This window comes from Sminthopsis crassicaudata, chromosome 1 (assembly GCF_048593235.1).
Source record: "Sminthopsis crassicaudata isolate SCR6 chromosome 1, ASM4859323v1, whole genome shotgun sequence".
In the NCBI taxonomy this organism is placed as follows: domain Eukaryota; kingdom Metazoa; phylum Chordata; class Mammalia; order Dasyuromorphia; family Dasyuridae; genus Sminthopsis; species Sminthopsis crassicaudata.
The window spans coordinates 235,228,683-235,241,420 of NC_133617.1; the positions used below are offsets into that span (position 1 = coordinate 235,228,683).

Here is a 12,738-nt window from a genome sequence, read left to right on the forward strand (position 1 = left end):
GCTGCATGACCCTGGACAGATGGTTTATCTCCCAGTTATCTCTTCAGTAATATGAGAAGAGTACACAAACATTTATCAAAGCATTCCAGTATCACGGTGAAAGGTTACATTAATTCACACCTAGAGAAGTAAATAAAGTTTTTGTTTTACAAGGCGGGACAGATAGACTTGGTTGGTTTATTTGTGTTTTACCACCACCACCAAAAAAAATCTTAGGGCTCCCAAAAAAATTCCTTGTCCAACCCTCCTACTTAGTAGGTACTCTGTCCTTCCACAAATGAAGTTAAATGATATTATTCATATACAGGTAGCAGACCACTACCGCCCCCAGTAGAATATAAACTCCTTGAAACCAAGGATGCTTTTATTTTTTTATCTCTGTATTTCCCAAGGCCTAGAATATTGTCTAGCCAAGAATAGCAGTTAATAGAGCTTAAAAAAAAACCTTGTTTTTGATATGCTATTTATTATATTCAAATTGGGAGCCTTAGGAAGCTCCAAATATATTGTTTCCCCACTTTATTGATAATAATTCATTTTTACATAGTGCTCCAAAGGCTTCTTCCCATAGCAGTCATGTGATGTAGCTAGTGCAAGTTATAAGGCAGCTAGGAGCACCAGGCCTGGAGTTGGGAAGACTCATGTTTTTGAGTTAAATCTGGCCTTGGAGACTTATTAGTTGTGAGACCTTGGGCAAGTCACTTAACCCTGTTTGCCTCAGTTTTCTTATCTCTAAAATGAGCTGGAGAAGGAAATGCAAAGCATTCCAGTGTCTGCGCCAAGAAAACAACAACTTGAGTGTTATACTCATTTTTTTCAGAAGAAGAAACTAGATCCCAGAGAGGTTAATTATTTTGCTTAGAGTCCTTCAGGCTAGCTAGGAATTCTCAGACCCAGTTTCCAATTCATTGAACGGAAGTTACTGTGGGAGTCTTCTGTGGCCAGCATATTTCTTGGAGAAAACCCTGGAGTCAGAATCAGAAAGATAGTTCAGATTCTGCCCTTGATACTTATTAGTTAGTTTTGTGACTCTAAGAAAGTCAAAACTTCTCTCAAACCCGATTTCCTCATCTTCTAAAATGGTGTTTGTAATATTGTCTCCTTCATGGGTTATTGTGAGAACCAAACGAGAAAATATTATATAAAGTGCTTTGCAAACCTTTAAAGACAATTTAAATGCTGACTATTGTTATTGTTCTATCTAAGAAAAAAATTAAATTCACCAGCTAAAGAATGCTGGTTAGATTTTTTTAAAACAACTTATGAATGGCCAAGTCCAGCCCACCTGACTCTTTGCAGGTAAAGGTGCTACTTCTAAAACTCCAAAGCATATTCTGGGTCGTATTTATGTAGGAATCAAGATTGACAAGAATTTTATGAGAGGGAAGAGAATGACTGCTAATTTTTGTGCAAATGGATGAAATGTTCCCATTTCTTTTTCAGTTATTATTTTTGGTGTCTAACCTGACACTTTCTTTTAGAAACAGCATAACATGTAGATAGCATGATGGATTGGGCATCTTCTGGTTCAGATCCAGCTATTGACACTTTCTCACTATAGGACCACAGACAAATTACTTAAACACTCAGATCCTTAATCCTACAATGTTATTGTCAGACTCAAACGAGACACTGTATGTGCAAGTCTTTGCAAGTTTTTTTGTTGGTATATGTCAGCTAGTATTCTGTGTTGTCACAGTTCTGCCCCAAGTTGTGTGACTGTAGTTTTCTGTAGCTGTCTGTCAGTTTTTATCATCCATAAAATGAAGAGGTTCACTTAAATTCTTCATGGCCTCTTCCAGCTCTAAAAAAGAGTAATTTATTTTCCTTTGGAGATGTGTCCAGGTTTTTAAATGCAAAGGCACAAGAATAGCATCAGAGGAGCCTTTGGCAAGCTTATTTTCAAATGAATTTGGAATAAAAGGGACAAGAAGCATTCCGCACCATGAAACATTTACAACTTTTAACAGGCTATTGAAAGCCAGGAGCTCCAATGCAGCGTCTTTAATAACTTGCTGTGCCAGTAAAGTTTTTAAAGTAGGAAGTTATAAACAGAGAATACTTAAAGACAAAGAACAGTTGTAGGAGGGAGACTCTCAGTTGTTCCATTTCTGATAGAGCATTATGGGGAGTAGAGCTGTGAATTCACTGGCTTGTGGTATTTCATAGTGAGGAAATCCCTCCATCAATGGAGATCAACAACTTATAGTCTAAGAGAGGTGCCTTCAGCTCTAAGACTACAAGTGTTTTTCCAGAGGCCATACCACTTGTGTATGTGTGTGAAAGGTAGGATTTGAATCCTAATCTTCCTGGCTCCTAAGCAAGATCTCCGTCTAACACACTTTGTTATCTTTGTACTAATGATCCTGGTGGAAATAGCTGACAGTTATATAGTACTTTAAAGTTTGCAAAGTACTTTATTTTTAATTTTTTTAATTTATTTTATTAAATATTTCCCAATTATTTTTTTTTGCTTTCAACATTTACTTTTATAAGATTTTGATTTCCATTTTTTCTCCCTCCCTCCTTCCCTTTCCTCAAGATAGCAAGCAAACTGACATAAGTTATACATGTACAATTATAGTAAATATATTTTCCACATTAGTCATACATTTAAAAAAGGATCAGGACAAAAGGGGAAACTACAAAAAATAAAAAATAAAATAAAAAGTGAAAATAATATGCTTTAATCTGCATTTAGATTCCATAGTTCTTTCTTTAGATGTGGATTGCATCATGGTTTTGGGGGATTGTCTTTTATCATTGTATTGCTAAGGAGAGCTAAATGTATCAAAGTTGATCATCGCACAGTGTTGGCTGTTACAGTGTATAGTGTTCTCTTGGTTCTGCTCACTTCACTCAGCATCAGTTCATATAAGTTTCTCCAATTTTTTTCTGAAATCTGCCTGCTCATCATTTCTTATAGCACAACAGTATTCTATTACATCATATACCACAATTGATGGGAATCCCTCAGTTTCCAATTCTTTGTTTCCACAGTACAAAATAGTTCATGCACATTATCTCATTTAAGCTTCACAACAAACCTTGGAGGCCCAAAGCAGAATATATTCTCCATTTTACAAATATGGAAACTGAGGCTCAGAAAGATTAAAAGACTAGTATTTTGTATTAAATGACATGGTATTTGTACTAAGCTCCTTCAGAGAGTTATAGTCAAGAAGGTACTTTATAAAGCCTTATTAAAAGGCTAAAGCAGTATGAGATTCAATTAGTGTCATGAGAATGGAAATATCTAAATAAAGAAAAATGGGAAATGCCAACTTTGGTAATTTGATATGAAATATGGAAGGACTTGATTCTTATAAGCAAACATAACAGTTTTTTCTCTACCTAATTTATATGAAGCAGGAAACACCAGTAGGGCATTTAAAAACAGAATTCAGAATTCATCTTTGATCAAGTGAGTTTTACTTCTTTGGGCACATGGGAGTTCTTGGCATGATATTCTTTCTTTGTGTATGATTTCACTGAATTTTATATTAAAAAACATTGAGGGGAATTTTTGGTTATTGCCAATTCCATTTATTTTGTGGGTGAGGAAGGGAGAAAGGAAAATGAGAACAGATCTCCAGTTTAGGCTATGTTAGTGATTATAAATCTATTTTGAGTTGTGAGGTGACCAGAAGGCTACATACAAGACTGTTCCAGCAGAGACCACCAAGTTAGCTGGAAATTAAAGACAGATGAAAACAAATGATTTGGAAAATGCCCATACGCCTTTCTCTGAGTTGACATAAAAATGCCCCAGATATGAAGCAACATTGATCTAGGGGAGTGACACATTTCACTTCTGCTTATTTGGTGTAATAGATAAAGAGCCAGTTTTGAAATCAAAAGATGTGGGTTCAAGTCCTGTCTCTGACTCACTCAGACCTACATAGGTAGGCAGAATTTCTCATTGAGGTGTTCTTTATACTAGTAAAAATCACAGGTTCAGTTCTTATCTCCTTCCCCTACCTCCATTTCTTATTCTCTTTTTTTTCTCCCAATATGCCCTATGCTCTACAACCAAAACCATATATACCTTATGTGGAAAAGGTAATGATGGTGAGAAAAGGAATTAGGTTTGGGTGTTTTGTTGTATTGGGGATAGGGAGAAAAGTTGAAGTCCTTAGAAATCAAGTATTTAGAATTTTACGTGGAACATCCAAATATCTGTAGAAATATCTTTGACATGGCATATTTTATCAAAGATATGACTAATTAAGAATCAGTTTCTTCATTTGCTTCATTAATTTCATTGGTTTTCATCTATTATGGGTGTTTTTTTGCTTCTTTACCATCTTCTCAACTTCTTTTGCAATGGCTGGATGCCTTCATCTATTCCCCTTTGGTAATACCTGGGATGTCAAGGGCAAGTGAGATGGGTCCCCAAGTCACTACATTGCATTCTCCCTGTCTTTGCATACCCATCGCTTTCCCCTCATTCTACTCTGTGGCCTCCTGTTCTATAAACAAGACATTACATTGCTTGGCTCAGGAATTTTCTGTCTCTCCTGCCTAGAATCCCTTCTTCTTTAACTCCTTTTAAGTCACAAAAAAAAATCTCATCTTTTACAGGAACCTTTTCCCAGCCCTTATTAATTCTAGTATCGGCTACTAATTATTTCAATTTATCCTGCGTATAGCTGGTTTATATGTATTTCTTTGTCTCCCTTAGTAGACTAAAAGCTCCTTGAGGACAGAAATTGACTTTTGCCTCATTTTGTGCCTAACATTTAGCCTGGTACCTAGTAGGCACTTAATAAATGTTTATTGGCTAATTATTCTATTCAAAGGGTAGAGTTGAGAAGTACCCTCCCTGGCCCTAGATGTAATAGTACATTAAAATTCAGGAGTAAAGCATAAAGACATTAAAAGGCAAAAAACCCTTATAAGTTTCCTTCTGGATGGACTTGTGGAAAGCCATGGAGTTTTCCTGGGCCAGGATCACACATGACTAGTATGTGTCAAAACTTAAATCCAAGTCTTTAAGTTACAAGGCTCATGCTCTATCCACTAGCCCCAGTTTCTCAGATCAAAATAATATAACGAATTTTTTAAATGCTATTTGCCAGTCATCTCATTTTAATATGGAAGCCCCTAGAGGACAGAACTATATATTAACAGTTATAAACAGTAACTGCCTTAAAGCAGTCAAGTTTATAGTATTCCCTAATTCCCAATGATTAGATTTATTATCTAGCAGTAGTCAGTTCTTTTTTAACATATGACATTAAGGAGACAAATCTCTATATGTTAAAAAATTGAAAAAAAAAAAAGATTTTGAGCCTCAGCTAATACACTATTTGTTTCATGCAGTGTTTGATACAGAGAAATACCAGTATTATATATTCATAAGATTAGAGAGGCTGCTTGGCTCCTCCAGCCAGGATCTCGGAGGACATCTCTGTATTTTAGATGTGTTGCCACAAGTCCATTAAGCATCTATTAAATGCTTTTTATGTGCCAGGCAAAGTTAAAGAATTTTTAAAAAATCATCCAGCCTTCAACTTTGCAGGTTTAGAAATTCAGTTTTCACAGTTTATAAGGGCTGATCAGATTCTGGGGACCAGTTTAATTTATTGTTAATTTTCTTATTGTTATTCATTCATTTGCAGTCATGTCATCCTCTTCATGATTCCATTTGGGATTTTCTTGGCAGAGAGACTGAAAGTGCTTTCCTGTCTCCTTTTTCAGCTTATTTTATAGATAAGTAAACTAAGGTAAACAGATTAAGTGACTTGCCCAGGGTCACACAGCAAGTGTTTGAGGCCAACTTTGAACTCAGGTTTTCCTGATTTCAGGCCTGATGCTGTATCCACTGAGTCACTTAACACTCACTTCTATAGCTCTTACCATAAAGGTGGGCGTTTTCTACATTTTACTCTTGAGGACATATTAGGAGAAGGTAAGGAATTTGTCCAGAGTGCATAGCCATGAAGTGTCAAGGCCAAGACTCAACCTTGGAAGAGCCTTTAGAATGCCATTTTCTGACTTGCCCAAAAATGCAGGAATAAGCAGGTAGATTGGAACCTGCATTCTAGCTCTGCTATTTTCTTACCTATATGACTTTGTTTTTATTAGTAACTTCTAAGTTGAGAATTTTATTTTGAAATAAATTCTCAGATACAGTCTCTATTCATCTAATTTTACATTATACCACTCAGTTCCTGAAGATGCAAGAGAGAAATAGACAATAATTGAATTAGATCCCAGTGAACTAAGAGAGGATAAGATGCCAGACTTTGAAAGAAGCAGGAATACATGTTTTTTTTTTAATTCAGACATTAGCAAGCACCAATTAAAATGCTTCCCATGTACAAAGTAGAACAAAATAAGAGGATTGTACAAGAAATTGTAAATCTCAATTTTGTATAGCTTGGTTTTTTTTCTTTTTTTTTACTTATATAATAACTTTTTTCAAGTGTATAAATAAATTCAACTTTTTTGGTAAACATTTTATTTTTCCAATTACATGTAAAGATCAGTTTACAACATTCATTTTTTTATTAGATTTTGAGTTTCAAATTTTTTCTACTTCCCTGCCATCCTTTCTCCCTAATATGGCAGGTAATCTGATAAAAATTTTACATATGCAATCATGTAAACATAATAAATTCAACTTTTAAGTTTATCTTGATTATCTGTGATTCTTTTTGCCCTTTCAAAAAAACCCTGCTTCAGTGGCTCCTTTTTTTTCTCTTCTTTTTCTTTCAACAACTCCATCCCTAGCTCCCTTCTCCTTTCTCCAACTGTTCTTTTCTTTAGAAAAGAAAAAGAAAGCTTTTGTAACAAATATACATAATCAAACAAAATAAATTCCTGCACTGGTTATGTTTAGATATGTATTTCTGCTTCTATAATTTGAGTCCTCTTGGACCTTTATTTTATTTATTTTGTTAAATATTTCCCAATTATCCTTTAACCTGATCAATTCTGGGATCAAATTGGGTCAAATATTTGGCACTTTTATCTTATAATGTCACAACTCATTAGCCTACTCCACTCATTTTATAGATTAGGAAACTGAAACCTCCAAGTAGTTACATAATTTAACCAAGGTTATATAGACAGTGATAGGCAGAATTTGAACTCAAATCCTTGGACTCCAAAGCCAATCATCTTTCTAATATACTTTTTCTGATCTCTCCTCCTCTTTCCCCCTCCCTTTGCCTCTCTTTTTTTCTCTTTGTCTCCCTCCTTCCTCTTTCTTTCCCTCTCTCTTTCTCATTCTTTTTCCTCCTCTCTCTTTCTCCCTCTTTCCTCTCTTCCCTAACTCTTCTCTCCTTCTCTATCAGTCTTTCTCCTTCCCTGTCCTGCTTAACTTATCCTCTTTGTGTATCTCTCTTCTCTCTTTTCTCTCTTCTTCTCTCCCTCTTTTCAGTCTTTCTCCTTTTATCTACTCCTTAACTTTTTCTCTCTGTCTCTCTTTTCTTATCTTTTCTCACCTTCTTTTCTTTTTTCTTTTCCCTCTTTCTTCTTCTCTCCCTTTTCTCCTTTCCTCTCCTTAACTTCTCCTCTATCTCTCTTTTTTCTTCCTCTTCCTTTTTTCTCTCTCTCTCTTTTTCTCTCCCTCCCTTTTCAATCCTTCTCTTTTCCTCTCCTCCTTAACTTCTCCTCTGTGTGTCCTCTTCTCTCTTTTCTCTCCCTCTTTTCCTTTTTTCTCTTTTCTCTTTCTCTCCCTCTTTTCCTTTCTTTTCTTTTCTCTCTTTTTCTCTCCCTCTCTTTTCAGTCTATCTTCTTTCCTTCTTCTCTGTCTTTTCTCATTATTTTTTCATTTTTTTCTTTTCCTTCTCTCTTCTCTCTCTCTCTCTTTTCAGTCTTCCTCCTCCTCCTTAACCTTTCTCCCCACGACCATCTGAGCCTGTTATTCTATTGCTACAAACATGGTACATGACCTTCTTATGTCATAGAAGCCTCCCTGTTGTACTTCTCAGTGCCAACTTGGACTATTTTTCAATAACAAATATTTTTGAGGTAGTGTTTTTTTTTATGTAGAGGCTCCAGAGAGCTCTTTAGCTGATCATTTAAATAAACCTTTATGAAAGGAGCTGTAGAAAACAACTGGGAGTGACAAACAGAAATGAAATTGGCTTGTACAGCATCTGAACAAATAGTCATCATGTCTATATTAAGGTACTCATTTTAGGAATAGGTCTAGTAAGATGTTTCAGGACAGAATTTTTTCCTCCCAGATAACAGCAATAAAAAGGATGATAAGTGGTTCAGCTATAAAATGAGGAAGATTGAACAAAATGACTTCCAAAGTTCCTTGCAGTTCTTTATAATCCAGTGTCTGGTGCTTTATAAAGGGTAGGCTGACTGGGGCCCAAAAAGATCCCTTTCCAGTGGTGAATTTTTTTTATTCCTTATTGTGTGATTAGTTTATTACTAGACATTAGTCAGTAAGCATCTATTAAGCACCTGTGTTCCTATGCTAAGTTCTAGAGATACATAAAAAAGCCAAGAACCATCTAAGGAGACTTGTTGAGGTGACATTCTCAGTAAGACTTTCTTCGTTTTGTAGGCTTTTTGGTCTAGATGGTTTTCATTTATTTTGGAATGGCTGAAATGTAGATGTGCAGAATCCATATGTGGGCAGCTTGGTGGTGCAGTGGGCAGAGTGCTGGCTCAGGAGGCAGAAGCTTGATCTCCCTGAGTTCAAATCCATCCTCAGACACTTAGTAGCTCCATGACCCTAGGCGAGTCATGCAACCCTGTTTGCCTCAGTTTCCTTATCTAGAAAAGGAGCTGGAAAAGGAAATAGCAAACCAGTGTCTGTGCCAAGGAAAACCCAAAAGGAATCGCAAAGAGTCAGACATAACTGAAACAACTAAACAAGAACAAGGTGTACCCTGAAAGCCTTGGATTGCGAGAGGGAGAAAATAAGGAGGTCTTGTTCTCCAGGACACCCTGTGTCGCTTTGTGGTGTTGTGTAATGAGTAGCATGGCGGCTCCATTGGGGTGGACAAAAGTATTTTCTTTGGCTTGTCCTCCTCAGGGATCTGAAACTGGATGGAGGACGGCAGTCTGCGGGAGCTGTGAGCTTGAAGGAGATCATTGGCCTTGAAGGCGTAGAGCTGGGAGCAGATGGCAAGGTGAGAAAGCTTGGCTTTAAATGGGGAGTTTCCCAGGGCCTATCCTGAAGCTGATGGAGCTAGCAAGGGCCTGGCCTGCCAGGACAGGGCATGGGATACTTAGTAGCAAGTGGGCCTTGGAGGGACGGATTTCTGAGTCCCCATCCTAGGATCTCCCGGCCCCACCAGCAATCTTACACACACTAATAAGTCCATAGCAGTATGGTTTGAGTTCCCCGAGTAAATTATCTCTCTTCCCCTGCTGCTTATAACCCAATGTTCCACACATCCCAGGAGCACTGCTTCCCCCTTAACACGCTGCACTTGAGAATGTAGTGATTAGTGGTATGAAGACATTCATTAAGAGGTAATGCAAACGAGCAGCGTCCCAGCTGCCTTCTCAGTGTCAGCTCAGGAAATGTGATACTTGGTCTGTTCTTTGGCATCCCAAACTGTGTCCCCGGGAGACTCGACAGGACCTTTGGCTGGCTCCACACACTAACGAGCACTGTGTACAAGGGCAGCCGAATTCTTCCATCACCACTGAATCAGTGTGTCATTGCCAGATGGAGAGCTAGAAGGGGGAAGAGAGAGAGACTTGGGAACATATTTAATTCTCCTGAGCGGGATCCCGTTCAGTACTATAAATTCTTCACAGAACCACCATAATATACAAGTATTTCTTCAGTGGTGAACATTTTACTTTGGAAGGGGGAGCTTCCAGGTGTGACCTTTACAAGGAATGGGAGACCTGGGAAATGAACTCCTCAGGTAGCCAGTCAAAAAAGTTCTTGGTCTCCCATCTCATTTAGTACCAAACTCATATTTATTATTTATTTATTATTATTTTTATTATTTTCCCTGCCTAGTTCCTTTAAAAAGAAATACACTTGGGGGCAGCGAGGTGGCGCCATGGATAGAGCACCAGCCCTGAATTCAGGAGGACCCGAGTTCAAATCTGGTCTCAGACACTTAATATTTCCTAGCAGGAAAGTCATTTAACCCCAGCCTCAGGGGGGGGAAAAAAAAGAAATACACTAAAGCTGAATTTATGTGTTTGGAAGGACAAGACAAGATGATATTAAATAACATAAAAAAGCCATCATGGCATGGTTGATAGAATGCTTGATGGGTTATGGAGTGATTTGAATTCAAATTCTATCCCTGAGACTTATTAGCAGTATGGGCAAATCACTCAACTTTCTGGCACCTAAATAAGCCATAGATGGGCTGAGATCTCTGTGAGCGGAAGGAGTCCACATTGGGAGTCCCCTGTGCTGAAAAAAACCTCAGCTCCTTTGAGTATTGGAGTTAGGTATTAAGCAGCATGTGGCAGACACCACATCATGTGATTTATTTAGCTTTAAAAAAATATCCCATCGTCTCCTTGGGACTACTGTCTCATGTTTGCCTGGTCTGTCTTCATCTTTTTTAGACTGTTTCTTACACCCAGTTTCTATTACCCACCAATGCCTTCGGAGCTCGGAGAAACACCATAGACTCCACTTCTTCCTTCTCCTCCCAGTTTCGTAACGCCAGCCATCGTAGTCTTTCCATAGGAAGGGCAAGCAGCAGCACCCAAGGGAGCATCGACACAGGTAACTTTGGAGCTCTGGCTCTTGCCCTCAGCCGGTAACTTTCAGCCCTTTTCTCAGCGTGACTTCCCCTCGGGTCACTAGAACAGAATAAAGCACAAACAAGGTCAAGTGTGAACGGCTCCTCCTTTGGGTTGTCCCCACTGTGGGAACTGGATTGACTTCCTGAAGGAAATCTTGATTACTTTTAGCTTGGTCAGTATGAGCCATTGTGGGGAGATTGATTTATGAGGACCGAGCTCATTAAAAAGACATATGACTTCCATTCCTGCCCATGGAAGATTTTTTTTTTATAAAAAAATTTTATATCTTTAAATTTATTTATATTTATATTTGTTAATTTATTTCCTTACATCCAGATATGAAGCACAGTTCTGTGTTTTCTTCTGATTTTGTCATGGGCAGGTTCATGACACCTGGGAGAATTTACATACAACTTGCATGAATTAAGAGGAATTTCCTATCTCAAAAATTTCTCAGAAATTTGACAATAGGATGTCTTAAATGGAGAAATAATAGTGTCAAAAGGGCAATCCATTCCCAGAGGGGATGAGCTTTACTGTCATGCACATGTCTATTAGAATACGAAGTAGGGGATCCAATAGGGAACTAAATGGAGTGAACCAACAGTAGGTCAGGTTTCACTCTGAACTTCCAGGTAGCTTTCTGTTAGAGACTTTCAGGGCCATTAACGACTCCTCTGTGTACATGTCTGTGTGTGTGTGACCCCTAGGTAGTGACCTGGGAGATTTCATTGATTATGACCCAAATCTTTTGGACGATCCTCAGTGGCCCTGTGGCAAGCACAAGCGAGTTTTAATCTTTCCTTCATATATGGTGAGTAAATCTGCTGGAGTGCCAAATCAGGCCATTTCTGTGACTCTGCAAGCCTCCACACTATTAGCCTTACTAAAACTTATTGTGAAACATGGGAAGAAGGGTCAGCTGTGGGACCAGCATCTGCTTTCCTGGACCCTCCTTCACCTCTCCCCCCAGGAAATCTATTGAGATTAGTGCCTCCATAACATATAGCTTTCTAACAAGTTAAGAAAGCAGCACTAAAAAAAAATTAGAAAATAAAATAAAAAAGAAAGCATCACTGGCTGCAGGTTTGCTCAGTACTCCTTCAGGACTAACCCACCCTAGCCCTGCCTTGGGGAATAAAGGAACATATACCTGAGTTAGCTCCCAAACATGGTAGCCAGTCTAACATTCCTTGCAAGAACTCAGAGCCCAAGGCCAAAAGCTAGAATAGGGATGGGTAGACTAATCCCAAGTTTTAAAATGTGGCCAGCTAGCATTCCCTCTTGGAGCAATGTTGTTACTGGTGCTTCTTGGGGATGTCCACATGACCACAAACAAATCAGATGAGACCAAAAAATTTGTTTAGTTAGCTCTGCTGCCAAATTGATCCCAACTATTTAAATCCACCACATCTAATCCTATTTCAGTGAGAGAGTACCAGGTTTCCACCACACACACCCTTCCTCTTAAGGGCTTGTAGTTTCATCAGTGTAAGAAGTTTCTCATATGGAGATATCTTTGGGCAACTAGTTTGAAGGAAAATGGTGAATTACTCTAGTGTCTTTGCCAAGAAAATCCCAAATAGGGTCAGACATGACTAAACAACAACAATAAAGGAAGTTACCAATAGATAACTTGAGTGATCTGAGGCATTATACGCAATGTCATCTAGACCAGAGCTTCCTAATTTTCTCCTACTTGTGACCCCTTTTCGCCCAAGAAATTTTTACGTGACCTGGGTATAATAGGTATATAAAGTAGGTATAAAAATCAAACATGTACTGATAATAAAGCATAAAGAAATTTATTTTAAAACAATTCTTTGGCATATTTATAATTTTATCATTTATCAAAGATGAAAGCAAATTTACAAAGTAATGAGGTGGATGTGTTTGTTCATTTTTACATTAAGAATTCAGTCTTGACATAATATTTGATACTGCAGGATGTAGAGCATCTAACATTTTTCAGAGTTGATTGACATTTTGATATTTCTCATAATCAGTTATACAACTTCACATGAGATCACAACCCAC

General features: G+C 37.9%; 1 protein-coding gene across 2 annotated transcripts in view; it reads left to right on the forward strand.

Moving 5' to 3' along the window:
- Nucleotides 1–12,738, forward strand: part of CABLES1 (Cdk5 and Abl enzyme substrate 1) — a 142,722-nt gene that overhangs the window by 108,425 nt on the left and 21,559 nt on the right. For both annotated transcript variants that reach the window (XM_074276544.1, XM_074276553.1), the window contains 3 exons: nt 9,008–9,104; nt 10,519–10,681; nt 11,412–11,515. In XM_074276544.1, coding sequence (XP_074132645.1) covers nt 9,008–9,104; nt 10,519–10,681; nt 11,412–11,515 — 364 coding nt within the window. The remainder of the gene's footprint in view (nt 1–9,007; nt 9,105–10,518; nt 10,682–11,411; nt 11,516–12,738) is intronic.